General features: G+C 33.7%; 1 protein-coding gene across 1 annotated transcript in view; it reads right to left on the bottom strand.

Annotated features, from left to right (window-relative positions):
* USH2A (usherin) overlaps positions 1 to 24,039 on the bottom strand; it is a 795,295-nt gene that overhangs the window by 711,569 nt on the left and 59,687 nt on the right. The window contains exon 3 of the mRNA XM_068538548.1: positions 23,078 to 23,210. Coding sequence (XP_068394649.1) covers positions 23,078 to 23,210 — 133 coding nt within the window. The remainder of the gene's footprint in view (positions 1 to 23,077; positions 23,211 to 24,039) is intronic.

Genomic DNA, 24,039 nt, shown 5'->3' with positions numbered 1-24,039 from the left:
TTGTGAAAAGCTCTGTAGCCTATTGTAAGGACTTTAGTTTTTATTATATATGAAAGAGGAAGTCACTGAAGAGTTCAGAGTAGAGAGTGACATGAACTCAGGTTTATTCCAAAGTGTTAAAAGTAGAATATAGGGGGCTTCTCTGGTGGCACAGTGGTTAAGAATCCGCCTGCCAATGCAGGGAACACGGGTTTGAGCCCTGGTCTGGGAAGATCCCACATGCCACAGAGCAAATAAGCCTGTGCGCCACAACTACTGAGCCTGTGCTCTAGAGCCCGTGAGTCACAACTACTGAGCCCATGTGCCACAACTACTGAAGCCCATGTACCTAGAGCCTGTGCTCTGTAACAAGAGAAGCCACCGCAATGAGAAGCCCGTGCACTGCAACGAAGAGTAGCCCCCACTCACAGCAACTAGAGAAAAGCCCTCGTGCAGCAATGAAGACCCAACACCGCTGAAAAAAAAAAAATCAGTAGCCCTGAAAAAATTATATATATATAAAAAAAGGAGAATATAGGATGACAAGGTAGAAGCAGTGAGACCAGTAGGGCTATTACAGCCATCCAAGAGAAAGACGACGGTAGTCAGATGAGGGTATAGAAGTGGAGGTGTACATCTCAATACTGATGAATTTGAATTCTCTTCCTATATTTTAGTAATAGTTAAAGGGAAGCTTTGCTGCAGAGGGATTATGAAATCTATTTTATCACCTATAAAATAAAGGGGCTAGGCTTTATGACCTTTAAAAATCATTTTAGTCTTAAATTTTGGAATCTGAACATAAAACAATCACATCTTCTACCACAGAATTCATATTTGAAGGGAATTTTTAACGTTAAAAAAGTTCTCTAAAGACCTAGAGTTAATGTGAATCATCCACTCCAAACAGGAGAATTATGATTTGACTTTGGGGGAGAATATCATAAAATATTTCAAGGACATAGTCTTAAGAGTGAATTTTACTCATTCCTTTGCTAGTTGCCAACTTTTTGGCAACAGATATTCAGTGGAATAAACATTTCATAAAGAGATTCTTCTTTGAAAAATATTCATATGGTAAAGACAGGTCTAAATTATATTAATTGATCAAGTAAATAGATATGACTCATACCAGAAAGCCCTCATAGTTGTCTATTTAGAAAATATGTAATCACTGGTAAGAAGCAGTACAGCCACATTATGACTGGTGGCACAGCAAAATTAGTTAAATAGGAAAACTCTGAGTAAATAATCTAATATATAAATCAAGATAAAAACAGTTTCGCTATAAGGCTAATTTTTTAAAATGTCACAACAATTGGAAAGGAAGAAATAAAATTGTCTCTATTCATGGGTAATATAATTGTCTCCTAGGAAAACCCAGTGAATTTACACAAAAGCTACTAGAAGCAATAAAGAAATTTAGCAATTTTATGAGATACAACTTGAATGTATAAAAATTAATTCAATTTCTATACACTAGTGATGAAACACTGGAAATGAAACTTTTTAAAGTAACATTTATATTAGCCCCAAAACATGAAATACTAGTTATAAATCTAATTAAGCATGGCAGTGTCTGTTGATAAAAGTGCAAGATAATGATGAAATAAATTACAGGATGTCATCAGGTATGGCAGAGTAAGAACAACTGAAAATTCTGCCATAAAAGCAATGATAACACTAGCAAAGAATGTCAAATCCAGTTTTCTAAAATGATGGAAATTGACCAAAGATTTGCAACAATCCAGGGAGTGTTTTTCCCCCCTATGGGTGAATAATAGTAAGAATATCATATTTTGTGGCATTTTAACTTTCTCTATTCCCATCTTCCTCTCTATCACTCAGCAGTTAATCTTGAAATTGGATATTCTACAATCACAGTGAAAAACAGCAGCCTAGCATCCACTGGAGGAATGAGAATGGGATTGGAGCTCTTTCAAAGCCCCAACCTCAGAAAACTGTCATTATTTAATCTGTCTAGCAGTACTCTAAAGTCCCCACAAGTATGGCTTGAACTGACTCAGAGTTTGCCCAGTGGAAATAGTCATTTCTTTAGGATGTTTGTTGAAAATAATCAGTGGCAACTGCTTAACATTACAGTTGCCTAAGGCAGCAATAACAGCTGGGGAAAACAACAAACAAACAAAAAAAGGTAAAAGGAAAGCTGAGAAATGACATGTCCATTAAGGGGCTTTGCAAAGCTCCAACATATTCCCAGAAATCTAGAAGGCCATGATCATGCAAAGGGGTGTGTGTACACACAGGGACATGTGCATTCCCAAGAGACATCTGAGAAGAACCTAAACTCTCACCTCCTTTTGACCTTGTGGTTCTGCACAAGCAGCAAATGGTGACTAAAGAAGAGTGCTCATCTGTCTGACTGAATGTTAAAGGTATGCTGCAACACACTAACAGAGCCCTCAAAAAAGGCTAAAAAAAGTTATTGGTTCTAGGAATTTATGAAATTCTCTGTTCCATTATTAGCTCAGCACTAAGCTAACTGGACAGAGATTTCAATGACCACATATGACAAAAATACATATTTTATGTAACTTGTCTAGGAAAGTCACTAAGCAAGTGAACAGCAGCAAAAAAAATCCTGAGGAGAAAAAGACTCTGATTTCTATATTTGCTCATTGTATTATTTAAAATGTCCAGTTTTCAACAAAAAATTATGACACATGCAAAGAAACAAGAAAGTATGGCTGATACACAGTTGGGGGGAAGTGGCCATAGAAACTGGGCCAATTAAAATCCCATACATTAAACATACTAGATAAATACTTCAAATCAACTATTTAAATATGTTCAAAAAACTAAAGGAAACCATATCCAGAGAACTAAAGGAAAGTATGAGAATGATGCCTCAGCAAATAGAGAAGATGAGTAAAGAGACAGAAGTTATAAAACAAAGAATTCACTAAAGGAGCTCAACAACAGGTACAAATGGGTAGAAAAAAGAATCTTAAAGGTCAACTGAGGTTATCTAGTCTGAAGAATAGAAAGAAAAAAATACAAAGAACTAAACAGAACTTCATGGACCTGTGGGATCCCCATTAAGTTTACAAACATAAGCCTAATAGTGATCCCAGAGAAGAGGTAAAGAAAAGAGCAGGAAGAATATTTCAAAGAAATAATCACTAAACCTCCTCAAATTTGATGAAAACCATAATCTACACATCCAAGATTCTCAATGAACTTCAAGAAGGATAAATTCAGAGATCTGTACCTAGGTATATCATAATCAAACTGCTGAAATAAAAAGAGAAAATTATGAAAGCGGCAAGAGAGAAATGATCCATCTCATACAATGAATCTTCAATAAGATTAACAACAGATTTCTCATCAGAAACCATGGCGGACAGAAGGTAGTGAGATGACTTATTTAAAGCACTGAAAGAAAAAAAGACTGTCAACAAAAATTATCTTTCCTGTAAAACTATTCTTTAAAAATTCAGGACAAATTAAGACATTCCAGGGTAAACAAAAACTGAGAGAATTTATGACTTATAGACCTAATTTACAAGAAGTACTAAAGGAAGTCTTTAGGCTGAAATGAAAGAACACTAGACAAGAGTTCTAATGAACGTAGAGAAATAAAGAGCATTTTTAAAAGTAACTACATAATAAATATAAAAGATTATATAAATATTTCATTTATAATTCTTTTTTTCCTGATTAAAAAGAGAATTGAATAAAGCAATAATTATAAATCTGTGTTGATGGGCATCTAACAACACAATTTGAATGACAATAACAAGGGGGAGGAAAACAAACAAAATATAGGCACAGAGTTTTGTATACTATTGAAATTAAGTTGGTATTAATTCAAAATAGGTTATTATAAGTTAGGATGTAATTGTGATAACCTGAGAAACTACTAATAAAATAAAAACAAATATAGTAAAAGAAATGGCAAGGGGATTAAAATGGTACATTCAAAAACATTTATTTAACACAAAAGAAAAGAGTAACCGAGAAATAGAGGAACAAAAAAGACATAAGACATAGAAAACAAACAGCAAAGTGACATTACAAAGGTAACTATCTTATCAGTAATTGCATTAAAAGTAAATGGTTTAAACACCCCAATAAAAAAACGAGATATTGGCAGAATGGAAAAACAAACCACAAATATGATTCAACTATATGTTTTCTACAAGAGACAAGCTCAAAGAAACAAATAGTTTGAAAGCTAAAAAATAGCAAAAATATATATATATAAATCACATAAACTATAACCAAACACATTCCCAATAACCAATAGGTCAAAGAGGAAATTACAAGAAAACCAGGAAATCCTTAAGACAAATAAAAATGAATATAAAACATATCACACTTCATGAGTTTCAGGTAAAACACTGCTTAAAGGGAAATGTATAACTATAATCATCTATATTAAAGAAGAAAGTTATCAAATCAATAGCCTAATCTTCTACCTTAAGAAACTAGAAAGAAGAAAGGAAACAAAATCCAAAGCAATCCAAAGCAATCCAAAGCAATCCAAAGCAATCCAAAGCAATCCAAAGGAAGGAAGTTATAAAGATTAGACACAAATGAAATAAAGGGAAAACCAGCAAAATCAAAAATTGGTTTTTTGAAAAGGTCAACATATTTGACAAATCTTCAGCTAGACGGACAAAGAAAAAAGGAGAGAAGACTCAAATTAGTAATATCAGGAATGAAAGAGGGGACATTACAACTGACCTTACAGACATAAAAAGATTATAAGAGAATCCCATGAACAATTTATGCTAAAATTAGATAATCCAGATCAAACAGACCAATTTCTAGAAAGGTACAAACTACTGAAACTGACTCAAGAAGAAATAGGCATCATCACCAAAAAACTACCAGAGCTCATCAATGAATTCAGTAAAGATGCAGGTTACAAAATTAATATACAGAAATCTATTGCATTTCTATACACTAACAATGTTAAAATGACCATACTACCTAAACAATCTACAGATTCAATGCTATCCCTGTCAAAATACCAGTGGCATTTTTCACAGAAATAGAACAAATAATTCTAAAATTAGTATGGAAACACAAAAGACCCTGAATAGCTAAAACATTCTTGAGAAAGACCCAGAGGTGTCATGCTCCCTGATTTCAAACGATACTGCAAAGCTACAGTAACCAAAACAGTATAATACTGGCACAAAAACAGACACATAGATCAATGGAACAGCATAGAAAGCCCAGTGAATATGGACTTATATGGGCAATTACTCTATGAAAAAGGAGGAGGCAATAATATACAATAGGAAAAAGACAGTCTCTTCGACAAATGGTGTTGGGAAAACTGGACAGCTAGATGCAAAAGAATCAAAGTGGACTACTATCACATTACACACACAAAAAAATTCATAATGGATTAAAGATTTAAATGTAAGACCTAAGACCATAAAACTTCTAGAAGAAAACATAGGTATTTGCTCTTTGACACTGATCTTCATAATATGTTTTTGGATATGTCTCCTTGGGTAGGGGAAACAAAAGCAAAAATAAACAGGACTATATCAAACTAAAAAGTTTTTTCACAGAGCAGGAAACTATCAGTAAAACAAAAAGGCCACCTAGTGAATGGGAGAAGGTATTTGCAAATGATATATCTGATAAGTGGTTAATATCAAAAATATATAAAGAACTCATACAATTCAACAACAAAAGAACAAACAACCTGACTGAAAAATGGGCAGAGGATCTAAATAAACATTTTTCCAAGGAAGATACACATACACAGATGGCCAATGGGCAGATGAAAAGATGCTCAACATCACGAATCATGAGGGAAATGCAAATCAAAACCACAATGAGATATTACCTCACACCTGTCATAAAAACTATTATCAAAAAGGCAACAAATAACAAGTGTTGGCAAGGATGTGGAGAAAAGGAGAACCCATGTGCACTGTTGGTGGGAATGTAAATTGGTGCAGCCACTATGGAAAACAGTATGGAGATTTCTCAAAAGATTAAAAGTAGAACTACCATATGATCTAGCAATACCACTCCTCAGTATTTATCCAAAGAAGCATAAACACCAATTAGAAAAGATGTATGCACCTCTATATTCATTGTAGTGTTATTTACAGTAGCCAAGATATGGAAGCAACCAAAGTGTGCATCAATAGACGAATGGATAAAGAATATGTGGTGTACACACACACACAAATAAAATCCTGTCATTTGCAACGACATGGATGGACTTAGAGGGTATTACGCTTAGTGAAATAAGTCAGACAGAGAAAGGTTAATAATGTATGATTTCACTTAAATGTGAAATCTAAAGAAACAAAACAAGTGAACAAACATAATAAAACATAAACAGAGTTATAGATACAGATAACAAATAGGGGTTTGCCAGTGGGGGGGGGGCAGGAGGAGGAAAGAAATAGGTGAGGGAGATTAAGAGGTACAAAATTCCAGTTGCAAAATAAATGAGTCACAGGTATGAAATGTACAGTGTGGGGAATATAGTTAATAACTATGTAATATCTTTGCATGGTGACATATGGTAACCGATTAATTGTAGTGATCAGTTTGAAATACACAGAAATTTTGAATTAATATGCTGTGTAACGGGAACTAACATAGTGCTATAGGTCTATTATACTTCAAAAAAATAACAAACAAACTTACAGAAAAAGAGATCAGATTTGTGGTTACCAGAGGTGGAGATGGGGTGGAGGGAGGGGGAAGTGGATGCAGACAGTCAAAAAGTATGAACTTCCAGTTATAAGATAAATAAGTACTAGTGATGTAATGTACAACATTATAAATATAATTAACACTGCTGTATGTCATATACAAACGCTGTTAAGAGAGTAAATCTCAAGAGTTCTCATCAGAAGAAAAAAACTTTTTTTCTATTTCTTTACTTTTATACCTGTATGACATGATGGATGTTCACTAAAATTATTGTGATAATCACTTCATGATGTATGTAAATCAAATCATTATGTTGTGTACCTTAAACTTATACAGTGCTGTATGTCTATTATATTTCAATAAAACTGGAAGAAGAAACAATAAAAACAAAGAAAATTGATAGTGAATGAAAAAAGAAGAAATAGACATTCTGGATAGAGTGATAATAAAAAAGAGATAAATTTAGTAAAAAAAATTTTTCCACAAAGAAAATCCAGGATCGATGTCTTCACTGAATTCTTATAAACATTTAAAAGAGGAACAATGTCGATCCTTCACAAACTCTTCAAAAAACAGAAAAAGTAGAAACACGTCCCAAATAATTCTATGACGTTATCTTACCCTGATACCAAAACCAATAAAGACATTACAAGTAAAGAAAGTTACAGATCAAAAATATCTTCATAAAATGCCAGTAAACCAAATTTAACATCATAAATAAAGGATTATACACCACAAGCAATTGGGATTTATCCTAAAGATTCAAGGCGGGTTCAACATGTGAAAACCAAATAATGAACAATATGATAGAATAAAGGACAAAAACAAATGATCATCTCCATAGGTGCAGAAAAAAGCATTTGTCAAATTCCAAAATTCTTTCATTATAAAAACAATAAACATTGAAAAAATAGAAATTCCTCACCTGAGAAAGGGAATTTATAAAAATCAACAGCTAACATCACACTTGAAGGCAAAACACTACTCTCCCTTCTATGATCAGTAACAAGACACCAACATCCACGTTTACCACTTCTGGTAAATATTGTTCTGGAGGTACTAGCCAGGGCAATTAAGCAAGAAAAAGAAAAGGCTTCCAGATTAGAAAGGAAGAAGTAAAACAAATGTGTACAAGAAGAAACATACAATATGTTAACTATGAAATTTCCTAAATTATAAAGAAACAATTCTTAACATGGGAACAAATATATAATATATGCTTTTATTCATAAAATGGAATATTAATAGGGCAGCTAAAATGAATGAACCAGACCTCAAAATTTTAAATTCTCAAAAACTATTTTTATGAAAAAGCCAAGGTGAAAATACACTATAAAGCCATTTATGTAAATTTTAACAACATGAAGACAATAGCATGTATATTATTTAAGTATAATTATATTAGGTTGAAATAGTTAATATCTGACAATTTTTAGTCTGTAAGAATGGCAATTTTATACGGTTCAACCTTATAATAAAGGTATAAAAAAGACATGAGAATGATAATTGTAAATAGAGAATAGGAGAGGGGGATCTTCAAGAATCTTTAAAAATTGTTTAAGTACATTTTGATATTTCAAGGTCATATATCTCCATTACCTGGAAAAAATGACTGATGTAAGGAAAAATTTCTAAATTATCTTAGAAAGTTAGATATTACTAAAAATGCTCAAGTCAAATAAAAGGAAATAGCAACAAGTTATTAAGACTAGATCTGTCCTTGTGAACGAAAAAAAAATTTTAGAATTGGAACTAGAAGTATAATGATTGGCATAGTTGCTTTTAAATAGAGGTACCCACCTACAGACTAAAAGAATTAAAGATAATTACTGTAAATTTTTGAAAAAATTTCTGGTATAATATCAAACTGAGAATCTTCATTTTTTCATAATTTTTTCTAATTTTTTTTATTTTTTTAACCTCTTTATTGGAGTATAATTGCTTTACAATGTTTTGTTAGTTTCTGCTGTATAATGAAGTGAATCAGCTAAATGTATATATATGTCCCCATATCCCCTCCCTCTGAGCCTCCCTCCCACCCTCCCTATCCCACCCCTGTAGGTGGTCACAAAGCACCAAGCTGATCTCCCTGTGCTATGCAGCTGCTTCCCACTAGCTATCTATTTAACATTTGGTAGAGAATCTTCATTTTTGAAAATAATAAAGCTTAAAGACTGAGCATTTTGACAATACCATTAATAGACTGATATAGGTAAGAAACAAACTGCCAATGTGGTAGAAGAGAAAACAAATCTGTGTCCATTCCACAAAGACTTAGATAATGGCTTTTCCTCAGTTCTATCAAAAGTTCAAGTTAAAATTAAAATTATGCATGATGGGGTTAGGTTAATTATCTGATCTCTAGTCAGTGTGACACAAAAGAAAACATTTCACTCTGAAACAAATTACAAAAACAAATCGTAAAAATCTAGAACTTCAAAATATGATGGCTCTAGAATGGAGAGTCAAAGGAGCTTGCTCATTTGTTTTTTAATGCTCACAATGGTAAGGATTTTATGCCAGAAAATTTAGAATGTGTTTTCTGTTTTTGTTATTGTTAATGTTGCTTTTAGGTATCAATAGCAAAAAGATAAGAATACACTCCAGCTGTCATGGAACCATAAAAAGGAAAATAAAGTTCTAAATAACAGTATCGTTGCAGACAACAATAACAAAAAGCACAAGCATTCAATATAGTCATATACGATTAACACAGGCATTTTATACAATTACACAATACATACACTATTATAAAATTCCTTGAATTGAGGAAAGTCTGAAAACTCACCTCCAGAATCAGTAAAGATCAGTGAAAGGCAAGGTGTTTTCCTGAAGAATTAACAGATGACCACAAAATACTCAAAAGTAATAATCAACCACTAGAGAACACCAGCTTGTATTATGCCAACTGTAGCCAATTCCTTTCCTTCTCTTCAGACCCAGCCTTCTACAGTATCTGCACTCAAGGCCTTCTGTCCTTCATCATTCAGTCTCATTTTAAAATTATCTACAGTCCCTTTTCGACCATCATCATTAGACTGAAAGTGCATTCTTGACGGCCTCCCTAGGTATCATTTTCAGTTTTATAACTTCTCATTCTCCTTGATATTCAGCTGCTTGATATTATTGAAGAACTTCGTGAAATTTTCAATATCTGTCTTCTAAATCCTAATCCTTCCAGGCCACATCTGTATCCCCTCAGCTGCTTCTCTTCCATATCTCCATTTCCCAACCTTCTCTCTATAGCTCAATACTCTTTTTTCTACATTTCTTTCCTTTAAGAATTTCACCTGCTTCTAGAGCTTCAAAAATGACCTCTATGAGGAACATTCTTATCTGCATATCATTAGTCCTTAAATCAATTCTCAAATCCACTCTCTTGTCCCAAATGACCTTTTGCCATTTCCACTTGGATAATTCTTTACTATCTCAAATAAATAATTTAAAACTCATTCCCCTAAGCTTACTCTGTCCCCTCTTCCTTCTCTCTTCCCCTCTGCTCCATTAACCTTCTCCTCTTCTCCCTCCCTCTCTCCCCACCTCACAAGCATGCACGCACACAACCGCAACTTCCTTATTTCTCTCTATGCTGGTATATCTAGGAAACATCTTTGACTCCTTCTTCTCCTTTAGACGCAATGGCTGCTCAACTACTTCTTTGTAACATTTTCTATTCTCACAAACCTAGTTCATAGGGTATCACTTCTGTAACATTGCCAAAGAGATGAGGCCGACAAACTGATTGAAGCTGTGAAGACTTGTACCCATTATATTCTATCTTTCAGATCCTGCCATCCATTCATGTATTCAGCAAATATTGAATAGCTACCGTGGGACAGGCAATCTTCTAGGCTCTTGGGATATATCAGTGAATAATGCAAACAAAAAAAAAAATCTCTGCCTTCATAGGACTTATATTCTAGAGGGGTAAACAGATATACACAACAATAATAAGTAACGTATAATATGTGAAAACAGAGTGTTATAGAAAGAAAAACAATAGAGTGGCATAATGAGGGCCAGACATGGGGAGCTGGTGTTGGCAATTTTGAACAGGGTAGTAAGGAAGACTTCATTAAGAAGGTGATATCTGAGCAGACTTGAAGCAGGTAAGGGAGTCTGCCCTGTGGATATCAGAAGGTAAAATGGTTCCAACTGAATGAAGGAATAGCCAGTGGTGCAAAGGCTCTAAGACAGAAACTGCCTCACAAAATCAAGAAACAGAAAAAGGCCAGTTTGGTTGAGACAAAGAGAGCAAAGAAAACAGTAATAAGAGATAAAGCCAGAGAGGCAACTGCAGTCAGTTCATGTAGGTCTTATAGGCCATTGTAAAAATGGTGGCTTTCAGGCTGGGGAGGCAGGGAAATAATAGAGCATTTTGAACAGAGAAGTAATATGATCTGACTCTTTTTTAACAGAGAAACTCTGGCTTCTGTGTGGAGAATAAAGCGGAGGGCCAGAGTGCAAGCAGTTGAAAGACTGTGCAACAATCCAGTAAGAACAACAATCATGACTTGGATGGGAATGATTCTAGTGGAGGTGGTAAGAAGGAATCAAACTGGATATATTTTGAAAGTATGATCAGCAGAATTTTTTTCTGACACATGAGATATAAAATGTGAGAGAAAGAGAATTGGCAAGGATGACTCCAAATCTTTTGCCCTGAAGTAGTGGAAAAATAAAGTTGCCCTCACCTGAGATGGGGAAGGCTATGGGAGAAACTGTGTGAGTCAAAGAGAGAGGTCTAAAAACCAGGATTTCAATTTAGGAAAAAAATAAGCTTAATTTTGAGGTATAAATTAAGCCTCCAAATGGAGATTTTGGATAGTCTGATGTATGTAGCATTCTGGAGTTTAGGAAAGAGTCTTATGGGGAGGGTGATGGGTAGATCCCAATTTGGAAGTCAAGTCATTCAGATGGTATTTAGAGCTATGAGACTAGAGGTGATCTTTAAGGGAGTGAGTGTATATAGACTTGGAAACAAAGTCAAGGTGTAAGGCCTGGAACACCAATATTAATAAGTCAAGTAATAAAGAAAGAGGAACTAGGAAATCAAAGTGATAAGTAGCAACTAGAAATTCAAAGGCAAACCAGGAGATGATTCACTCTTAGATGCCAAGTGAAGAAAGTCTATCAAGGAGGAAGGAGTGATCTCAACTCTATTAAATGATGTTGATGGGTCACATAAATTATTGAAATTAACTATTAGATTTATGAAATGAAGGTCAATTAGTTTAACTGTGGTGATGAGCTAAAGCCTGATAGTAGTCAGTAGAATTGGAAAAGAGGAATTCAAGACAACTATCACTGACAATACTTTGGGGGAGTTTTGCTTAAAAAGAGGAGCAAGGAAATGCAACAGTGGGCCGGTGGAGGAAATCGGGGTCAAGAAAATGTTTTTAATGGAAGAATAACAACTTATCTTTGAAATGTTCCATTTATACAAGAAGACTTTACAATATAGGAGTAAGTGGGGAAAAGGCTGGGAAATTTTCCTGGATAAGATCGATTGTATGACAGAGGTGGGTAAATATAGCAGTGTGAATCTATAGACGTTCCTTTATGGTTTGTTTTCATTTTCATAGTGAAAGAGGAGGTAATATCAACTTAGAGGATAAGGAGTAAGTTTGAGAAGAGAACAAATTATGTACATAGTTGTCATAGGACAGGGAAACTGCATAGATGAGAGAAATATGGAATGATTTCAGGGCACATATGAGGTTTATGATCATAAACTTAAGGGAGACCAGGCATCCTGACTGGGTACATATAACCAGTACTGTGGTGTTGCCAAGATAATACTAGAAAGTGAAAAGAAAAAAAAAAAAAAAAAAAAGCAGGAGAGTCATGGTGTGTGTAAGATAGTAATTATAATATTTGACCATGAAACTTAAGCTGACTAACAAGGGAATAATACATATCAAGGGAGTGGGGAACAGTGAAAAGTTGTTCAGATCAATTGATGGAAGGTCCCAGAGAGGTTGAAAGATGACCTGATTCAGGGTACCAGACAGTACAAGGTGATAAATACAAGTGTATCTCAGACAGGAAAAGGAAATGCAAGAAGTTTATATGCTAGATGAAGTGATGAAAAGACTGCTTCTTGACAAAGGGAACTGCTAAGAGGCACTGAAATAAAAAATAAAAATATTGCTCAGTAGAAGTCACATGATCACTAGTAAGTTGAGATCGTCTAACAACAAAAGTTCAGAATCCTCAATAAGTTTCAGGTTTAAATATTGGCAGTGAATAGATTTCAGGCAAACCAAAGATAACTGATGTAAAATTGAAAAACAAACAGACGTAAGCTTAGGGCCCACAAAAGACAAAAATCTCCAGGAAAAATGAGAAGGTGTAACTATAAAGTCAATTCTCGAATTCTACTAAAATAATTTTTTGGGCTAAGTAATAGGTACCTTCCTTGGCCAAAATACCTGAGACCAGCAATAGTTAAGAACCAAGAGAGCTGCAGAGTTAAAGTACAGAGTTGGTCAAAGAAAGAAAATGTTATATCAAGTGTTACAATTCTTCAGATGTAGAAAGTTGCAAGAGACCATCACTTTGCTATCAAACAACTAAAATAAGCCAGATAAGCTATAAAATCATTTTTAACCCATCAGAAAGTAGAGGACACAGAGAAATCCGAATAAATTAAATTCTAGAAAGTAACAAGCCTTTCATAGGAGAACTGAGACCCACATCTCCTCTCATCCCTAACAGAGAGGTGAGAAGTAGCAGAATCAGTTACAGAGTAAGAAGAAAGCAGCCCCACGTAGGCTGGGATGACAAATCCCAAAGAGCACCAACCACAGAGTCTGAGTCCATCGTGATTCTAGCCTCAAATATCTGAAACCAGTGGTGAACTAAATTATATTAAAACTGAAATAAAGCTCACATCCAGGTCAACTTCAAATCAGTTTGATGCTGTTAGCCTCCCACCATCCTCCTACCCTCCACTAGCACATATACTCTAGAGGCCTGATAGAACCAGCAGTGCTCTTTTCTCTGGAGGTCACTATTATTTACTTCTCTCTCTTCTGTTCCCTTATACAAAATGTCTGGTACACAATAAAAACATTTTAAGACACATGAAACAGCAAGAAAATGTGGCCCATCATAAAAAAGGAAATAGTCAATAGACATGGCCCGGATGTTGGAATTATCAAATAGGGATTTGAAAATATCTATGGTAAAAATACTAAAAGATCTAGTGAAAATGGTGACAATACATGTGAAAAGATGGGGAAAGAGGAGCAGAGAGATGGATCCTAAAAAAAGGAGCCAAATGGAAATACTGGAAACGAAAAGTGTGTTATTAAAAAATGAAGAATTTTCTCGATAAGCTTAACGGCAGCCTAGATACACGAGAGAAAATAATCAGTGACTATCAAGACAAATCAATAGAAAGTATCCAAAGCCAAACACTAAGAATAAAAAAAGAGTAGGGAAAACAAAAACAAGCAAACAAATAAAAATCGTGCTCAAGATCTGTGAGATACTATCTGTGCTCTAACATAAGTGTAATTGAAGTCCCAGAGTAAGAGGAGAAAGAATGTGGAATGAAAAAAAAAAAGGAAAAGAAAGAAAAGTTTAAAGAGATAATCATCAGAACTTCCAAAAGTAGTGAAAACATCAACTTATACATCCAAGAATCTGAGCAAACCTCAACCAGGATAAATACTATGAAAACTACATCCAGGCACAACTTAAACTATTAACATAAAAGAGAAAATTTTAAGCAACAAGAGAAAAATGGCATATACCTTACAAAGGAATATTGATATGAATGATGGCTGATTTCTCACCAGAAACAATGAAGGCAAGTAGACAATGAAACAACAAGCTTTAAAGTGCTGCAAAAAATTACAATTAGCAATGTAGAATTCTACAGCCAGTGAAAATATCTTTCGAAAGCAAAGACAAATTAAGACATTTTTCATAAAAGCTGAGAGAATTTGTTTCCCACTGACTGAACTCTAAGCAACGAAAAAGGAAATTCTTCAAGCTAAAAGGAAATAACACCAGGTAGAATTCAGGATTTGCAAGAAACAATGAAGAGTACCAGAGAGGACTAATCTTTGAAGAGAGAAAGAAATTATTTCATGGGACTTTCCTACACAAAATACAGCCGTTTTAAACATCTAGTACATCATTGCCCTAAATTGAACATTTTTTTCTTCCTCGCTCTAAGAAAATGTTGATTTTGAGCCAAAAAATTAAATGTAGTCCATGACCATTATTTTTAAATATTTAAATTTCAAAGTCAATAAACTTAATATCTAAATTATTATAACATTAATATTTATAATAGCAAAGTTTCATTGAGTACCAAACACGAACCAAGTATATATTATTCATAAGTTTTATACTTGCTTTGAAAACTTTATCTAAAACACATGTTACATATGAGGAAACAAATGAGGAAATTGGATTGAGAAGCTCAATTCTTTGCCAAAGTCATTGGCTTCTAAGAAGCAGAGCCGGATTCAAACCAAAAACTGTCTGACTCTAAATTTCATGCCTTGTTTCTCAGGCACTAATTATTATAACGACAATAATTTCTACGTACAATGAGTTTAATATCCAGTGCAGATTTGTATTTCTTCAACCCATGTTAAAGTTAGAGTATAGTGTACCTCACACTCATGCTTTTCTCATGTAATAACACATCATGAACCTGTTGCCAAGTCTCTACCAACAGACATTTTATTTCTCTTAATGGTACACACTTTTTCATTGTAAGTATAAACTATCATCTGTTTAAGCAATTCCCTTTTGAAGTTTTTAACTGGTCCCAATTATTTGCCACTTTAAGTCATTCTACAATGAACATTTTTGTGTACATATTTAGGGCCTTGTTTAATTGTATTCTTGAGATATAGGCCCTGGAAGGAGAATACTTGGATGGCGTAACTTTCACATTTTTACTTTTCATAGCTTGCCAGGTTATCACAAATTCTTTCCAACACTAGCATTCTCTCTTTTTATTCCTTGCCAAACTGATTACAAAATGATAAGCATTGTTTGAATTTTAAATTCTCATTTTATTAGTCAGATGTTTCAATATTTTTCCTTTAGTGTTTCTGGCCATGGTACCATGCTAATAAAAATCTTTCAATATGCCAGGATTATGGAAACATTTGCCTTTACTGTCCTCTACTACCTCATGATTACACATTTCACATTTAAATTTTAATTCATCTGCAGTTTTTAGTTAATATGGTTGTAAGGTACACATTTAAATTATCTTTTTATGTTTGTACCATAGTGGGCCACTTGTCCTGATAGCATTGCTAGATATCTCTTCTGCAATGCTCTGAAACACCAATTTCATCTTTAATTAAACTGCTCTATACCTTTATATACCTTGTTCCTATACTCTTCTTCCATTCCATTTACCTGTCTTAATCCATCAATTTCTATACATTTCTATTTCTTGCCTTTTTATCTAATTCCCAAAAAAAAAAATTCTCTCAGAAAAATTTAGGCATAATCTCAGCTAAACTAAAAGGAAAGCTGACTTTCTGTACCTCACTGAAGTTAGAAATGTTAACCTTTGGGACACTAGTAGAAATAAAAGTAGTATTCCAACTCCAGAAAGACAAGCAGGTGAATTAAGATACAACACACAGTAGAAAACATGAAGGGAAGGGAAGCTGGCATTAGCTTCAGATGATTATCGTTTTGTTCCCTGTATATTCACTTTCACAGCTACACAACGAACATCCACTGATTTCTTAATGACCAATTACCTTCTTAAGAAAGTGCTACACACTTTTAAATGCATCATGTAGGGATGCCCACATTTAAAAGGAAATTAGAATTCTGTTGATAAATGAATTCAGAAATAGCTCGGGAAAGTTTTGATTCACATGATTTTGTATTTTTAAATCCACAATGTGGAGGGCTATTGTAGTTCATTATCACAGTGACATTAGAGATTGCTTACAATTACATGTCTGTTACCACAACTCCTCTAGGTTTTATGCCCAACTGGAGGCATTGAAATAAACACACAACTGGAAGAAAATATTCTAAAAAGAAACAGATACATATTGGTTGATATGGATGGTCTAAGGTGTTTCTATTTGTATATTTAAAAATCAGTCCAAGCAAATCAGAGTATCACGTTAATATGTATACATATCCCATTAGTATGGATACAGGGCTCAGGAAAAAGTATTCATCTGGTACACTGATTAATTTCCTAGGGGAGGCAAAGACAAGGCTTGCAGCAACAGAAAGTGTCATTGGCAACATATTTTTCTAGAAAGTTATGCTAGTTAGAAATGAGATTCAAAGAAAAGGCTCTCTAGCAGCCAATACTCATGTGAAAAGTTGTTGCTTCCTGGGTACAGAACCAAAGAAACAAATTAAGCCTAACCAGACAAAGTAAGAAAAGCCATCTTGATTTCCTATAGGCCTTCGTTTGATATGCCTGTGTTTGAGGTAGTATCTGTTCCAAAGCAGAGACAGCCAGCCCGGTGCTGCACGAGAGCACCTTTAATTCAGCTCGCGGTAATCTCTTGCACAATTACCTCTCGTGAATGAAACCATCTTGGATGCGGACAAAAGTATGGAGGACAGGGACTTAATTTTTTGATTGAAAAAAGGAGCAAGTGAGAGAAAGAAAATGATTTATAATAAGTCTGTGGGAACATTCTGTACCTATCTCTTTTCTGATTAGAGAGGTGGCATGGAGCCTGGCTCATTAGGCAGAAGTAATGAGCCAGGCTATCTGCCATCTCTAATTAGAGAAAAGATACAGTAGGTACAACCGTACCTATAAATTGATGGGAAAAAAGATAACAATTATTTTAAAATATTCTTTCCTCCTGTAGTTCTCCGATGCTCAGAACTTAAGGAGAAAAACTGTAATAAAAACTAAGTAACATTGGAAATAAACCCTTTCCAATGATGTGTTTTCCAATCAGAAGTTGAATCAATTTTTTTGCAGTTTAAAAGCAAATATCATATTCAGTCCACACAGTCCTTTGGAAGCATTAATTCAACATCTAGTATACTGAAATAGAATAGAAGCAAATCATTTCAACCCCACAGTGCAGAGTGGACAAATTTATGGCACTGTCTACTACTGTGAGCAATATTTGGGGCAATAAAACACTTTTAGGAGTGCTAATGGGAGTTAAATATTGAAATAAGGCTCACAAGATGTAATGTGTTATTAGGAATTTTGCAGGCAGAGTACTTTATAGAATTTTTCAATATACTAATTACTCAAACCAAGTTTCTAAATATATTGGTTCCTTAAAATATTACTTCTTCACATAAGTTTAGCTTGATATAAGAGAATATACAAATTAAAATAATAGAGTCATTTTTCTTTGGATCTCTCAACAATTCTATGGAAAGTCATTGTTATCTCTGCTTCACAATAAGAAAATAGATGTTCAAAGAGGTTAATAATAGTTGACACTTATTAACAGTTACAATATGACAAGCAGTACACACTACACATACACAGTCTCATATAATTCTTATAATATTCCCATGAATCATTTATTAAAACATTATTTAATAGATTAGAAACCTAAGACTTAAAAGGGATACATATTTTGACCAAAAATACACAACTAAATTGAATTCAACCCTAAATTTATTTGACCCCAGAGCCTGGAAATTTAACCACAGTGTTGTAGAATGTTTTTTGAAAATTAAAAATATATACTTTTTTCTTTAAACTAGATAACTCAGGTCATAGGGGGAAATTAAAATTTTACATTATTTCAAAATTATTAATAACAACACCCATAAATATCTATGTGACAACTCCAAAGCCATGACCACTTATTCCTTTATTGCAAACATTTGAAAAGATTTGATTTACTATGTATATATGATAGGATTGTATAACTATTAGAATTAAAATTTAGCAAGGTCATTGGACTTAAGGTCAATATAAAAATTGATGGCATTTTTATATAACAGAAAGAAAATTAGAGAATAAAGTTCCAAAACAATTGAAGTGAAATTACATGAACAAAAGGACCAACAGATACACAGGACTAAGTCTTACAAATATGAATGAGACACTATACAGAAAACTAAAAACATTGCTGGGAGAAAGTAAGGAGTATATGATGTTCATGGATTGGAAGACTTGATATTCTATAGCTGTCTATTCTCGCAAAATTGAGTTAAGGATTCAAATTCCCTCAAAGTTTTGTGAACATCGAAAAACTCCTTCTAAAATTCGTATAATAGCCAAGACAATCTTGAAAGAAAAAAAGAGTTGGAGAAATTAAATACTTCTAGATATTAAGACTTTTATGAAGCTACAAAAATGAAAACTAAATGCTTTAATGATAAGTATGGGCAAACAGATCATTGAAACAAAACGGTGAGCTCAGGAACAAACCCATCTTCACATAACAGATACAAAATTTGTGACAAAGTTACCACTGCAAAGTAGTAGAGAAGTGATGAAAATGTTTCTGGGTCAATTAGATATTCAGGTGGGAAAAACACAAATGGATCTTGACTCCTACTTCATACCATACCCAAATATCAATCCCAGAAAGAACATCAATCTAAATTTGAGAGGTAAAATGATAGCACTTTTAAAATAAAGTGAAAGGAAACATCTTTATGGTGTTTATGGTGTTCTCCTACACTTTATTCTTTCAGGATTTGCAAAGATATTCTAAACAGGACATGAGAAGTATTAAGTTTGAAAGAAACGTTAGTAAACTGGGCTTCACTAAAATTAAGAATATCTGTTGATCAAAGGAAAATGATAGTATACTGAAGAGCTCCTGTAAGTAATAAAAAGACAAACTATCCAACTAAAAATTGGCAAAATCTTAAATAGGTATTTCACAAAAGAGCATAGCTATGACCAAGAAGCACATGAAAATGTTCTCAACATCATAAATCATCAGGAAATGTACCATACAGCCACCAGAATGGCAAACAACAATAACATATGACAATACTCAGTGTTGGTAGGACATGGATCGCCGAAATTCTTAAATATCGTTGGTTAGAATACCCACTTTGAAAAAGTAAAGAAGTATTTCCTAAAGCTTAAAGAAATAGCAACACACAATATAGATAAATCTTACAGGCATAGTGCTTAGAAAAGGAATTAGACACAAAAGAATACCTACTGCATGATTTAATTTACATGAGAATTCAAGAATAGGCAACACTAATCTATACCGATAGAGGTCCTTACTAACACTATTCTTGTTTCCCTTTAGAGTCGGTATTCACTAGGAGTCTTCAATACAAGAAATGTTTGATGATCTCATTCTGGATGAGAATTATATAGGATTAAAATTTTATAAAGCTGTACCCCTTAATATTTATGCATTATGTTATATGCATGTTTTGTCTTTATTAAAAACTTAAATTATTTTTTAATTTCTATAATTCAAAGTTATCAGACTATCTAAAAACTAACGAAAACGTAACATAATATTCTTAGCATTAATGAGCTTTTACAAATAAGAAATTCCAGACTATAAATATAGACACACAACATGTATAAGGAATTAACAAATGAAATGCAAATTATCAAGACATATGTGGAAAGCCAGTCAACCTCACTAATGGCCAAATAATTCTAAGGCAGTGTACAAAAACATTTTTCAATGAGAGGAATGACAAAAGTGAAAAAAAACAAGGATAGTTTGTAAGGTCAGTTACTGTTTAAGGAGGCAAATACTTACCTATATTTTTAAATCAGGTTGTAAATTTTCACAACCTTTCTGGAGATTATCTGTTGTTATGCTTTAGGGTAATCAATCTCATATGTATTAAAATTAAAAAATGACCATATGTTTCAACATATTTAACTTCTATTGATTCATGTTAGGGAAATAATTATAATATTAATAATAGTATTACATATCAATATGATTTAGTATATACAAGGTACAGTATTCATTCATTCCACAAATATGGAGCAACTACTAGGTACCAGATGCTGGAAAAATAGTAGTGCTTTTTATGACATAGCTTCATTTGATCCTTACAATGGGACTGTAATATCATCATCATCATGATTTTAAATTGGACTTAACTACAGTTTAGAGACATTAAAAAGTTATTCCAGGTCACATGGTTAGTAAGTAGAGAGACGAGATTTGAAATCAGGGAAATTGACGCCAAAGTAAAAGGTCTTAGGGAACTGCACAGACAATTGTTCAAACACATATATATGTCTATGTGTATATGCATGATAGATATAGACACAGATATAATATATAGATATATATATTTAGTGTTTTCTATCAAATAACTGCTAATAATGTTGAAATAGTAGAAATAACCTAAATGTTCATCAATACAATCGTGTTTAAAAAGTTTTGGTTACAGCTATACAATTGTGCACAATGCAGCCATTTTAAATGAGAAGGCATATTGACATGTTTCTCATAACATTTGGAGGGGAAGTATTTATTTTTAGAGGGCTCAGAGAAAGCATATGTATGATAATTTCATTTTTGGAAAATTATTATATTTATAACCATATCTCTAGCTATATGTACAAAAATGATGGAAGGGTATAACAAAGTTAACTATATCTATCTATGAAGGTCAAAAAAGGAAAACGCTTCCTATTTTATAGAGTTCTGTGTTGTTTGGATTTTCTTATAATGAGCATTTATTATTTAATAATATAAAATAATTTGCATTCCCATTTTAAAGTGTAGACAATTTTATAGACCACTGTGATAGTTATTTCAAGAGAAGTCTAAATACAACTTCTGTTCTTTTCACGATGTGATGCATATTATCTTCTTAATCTACATGGCCCATTTTTAGGGTGGGAAGATATGAACACCATTAATCCAGTTTATTCCATGTTGACTATTATTTTCCAGTTTCTGTCTAATACTCTAAGTCCTACTTTAACAACAGCCATACAATAAAATACAAACTTGAAAAAAAAGAGAAAGAAAATATAGTTTAAGAAGAAATACAGATGGCCAGGAGGCACACGAAAAGATGCTCAACATTGCTAATTATTAGAGAAAAGCAAATCAAAACTACAATGAGGTCCCACCTCACACTGGTCAGAATGACCACCATTAAAAAGTCTACAAATAACAAATGCTGAAGAGAGTGTGGAGAAAACGGAACCCTCTTACACTGTTGGTGGGAATGGAAGTTGGTGCCACTGTGGAAAACAGTATGGAGGTTCCTCAGAAAACTAAAAATAGAATTACCATATGATCCAACAATCCTGCCCCTGGGCATATATCCAGACAAAACTATAATTCAAAAAGATACATCCACCCCTATGTTCATAGCAGCACTATTCACAACAGCCAAGACATGGAAATAGCCTAGATGTCCATCAACAGACGAATGGATAAAGATGTGGTACATATATACAATGGAATACTACTCAGCCATAAAAAAGAACAAAATAATGCCATTTGCAGCAACATGGATGCAACTAGAGATTATCATACTAAGTGAAGTAAGTCAGAAAGAGAAAGACAAACACCATATATCACTTACATGTGGAATCTAAAATATGACACCAATGAACCTATCTATGAAATGGAAGCAAAACCACAGACTTAGAGAATAGACTGGTGGTTGCCAAGGGGGAGGGGAGTGGGAGAGGGTAGGAGTTGGAGTTTGGGATTAGCAGATGCAAACTGGTATATATAGAATGGATAAACAACAAGGTCCTACTGTATAGCATAGGGAACTATATTCAGTATCCTGTGATAAACCATAATGGTAAAGAATATATAAAAAAAGAATGTATATATATGTGTGTAACTGAGTCACTTTGCTATACAGCAGAAATGAACACAACATTGCAATTCAACTTTACTTCAATAAAATATAAATTAAAAAAAAGAAAATATAGTTTATTACATAGTGTTCTTACTTTAAAAATAAATGATAGAGACATTCTAATTTTAAAGATTCCCTGATATAGTGGGTTGAATAATGGCCTCCAAAAGATAAGACTACCTGCAACTTGCAACTGTGAGTTTATTTGGAAAAAGGGTCTTTGCTGATGTAAGTAAGGATCTTGAGACAAGACAATACTGGATTAGGGTGGGGCCTAAATCTGGTCACAAGTGTCCTGAAAAGCAAAGGGGAAAAGGCCAGGTGAAGATGGAGGCAAAGATTGAAGTTATACAGCTACAAGTCAAGGAACACTAAGTATCGCCAGAAGCCACCAGAAAGAGAGGCATGGAATGAATTCTCCCTCAGAACCTCCAGAAGAAACCAACGCTGAATCCTTGATTTCAGACTTCTACCCTCCAGAACCACCAGGGGATGAAATCTGCTTAATTAAGCTGCCACCCAGTTGGTGCTAATGTGTTACAGCAGCCCTAGGAAACAAATACACCTGGGTATTTTAAAATATTATTTTTGACACAATTTTTAAGAAACAGTGTAATTGGATAAAGTAAATAATTTTCTGAAGTCGGACTCTTACCATTTAAGCTCTGTCCTATTTGCATAGTACCAGAGGCAAAATCTGTAATTGAACCACTTAGAGTTCTTGCATCAAAAGCTGTATTATCCTCTTCCAAACCATTGACGAAGAAACTGATTTTTGTCTGATGTACCTGTAAGAGATTATCACCGTTATTATTTTGATTGCATAACCTTTTATTTTATAATAACTACACTTCAGCAGGCTTTCTCAAGTTAATTTCCTACTTCTCCACTTCCTTCAGCTGGAAAGACTGGAATTTTATTTTAATGGCTCAATGATATGTCTTGTGTTTGTATATCTAGATATAAACCTATATGTTATAGTTTTGTGCTGGGGTCATATCTACCAGGGTATTCACAGGTATGCATAACTGTTTGTCCCATATATTTAACAGCTCTGACTGCCATGCTTTATAAGTCTTTTTGGAGACACGTTGTTTCTTTAGCTACTAGTTAAATTTGTTACAGTCATATTTGGAAACAAACAGAAATGAACACAAAAGGCAAAAATATTCAAAACCAGATATACCAAAAATGCATTACATATGGATATAATTCAATTTAGGTTGCTAGTACAAAAGGATCCTTGTAAACATTTACTTTCTTAGGTGTTGGTATCTAGTCGGTAATTTTCATCTATACTTCTCTAATACAGAATAACGTAAAAAATTGCCAATCATGTTCTAGGCTAATTAATCAGGCAACCTAACAACTCCCTACATCAGGGGTAAACAAACTTTTTCGGTAAACAGCTAGAGAATACATATTTTTTATTTGTATGCCAAGTGATTTGGTTTTGTGGTCCAAACGGTCCAGGTCACAACTGCTCAACTCTGCTGTAATAGGAAAGCAGCCAGAGACAACATGTATGTGAATGGGCATGGATGTGTTCCAGCAAAACTTTTATAAAAACAGGTAGCCAGCCAGAGTTGTCCTGTGAGCTGTAGTCTGACCACCCCT

Source organism: Eschrichtius robustus, chromosome 3 (genome assembly GCF_028021215.1).
Source record: "Eschrichtius robustus isolate mEscRob2 chromosome 3, mEscRob2.pri, whole genome shotgun sequence".
Taxonomy (NCBI): domain Eukaryota; kingdom Metazoa; phylum Chordata; class Mammalia; order Artiodactyla; family Eschrichtiidae; genus Eschrichtius; species Eschrichtius robustus.
The sequence above is the reverse complement of the archived record's forward strand: the minus strand, read 5'-3'. Positions and strand labels throughout refer to the sequence as shown.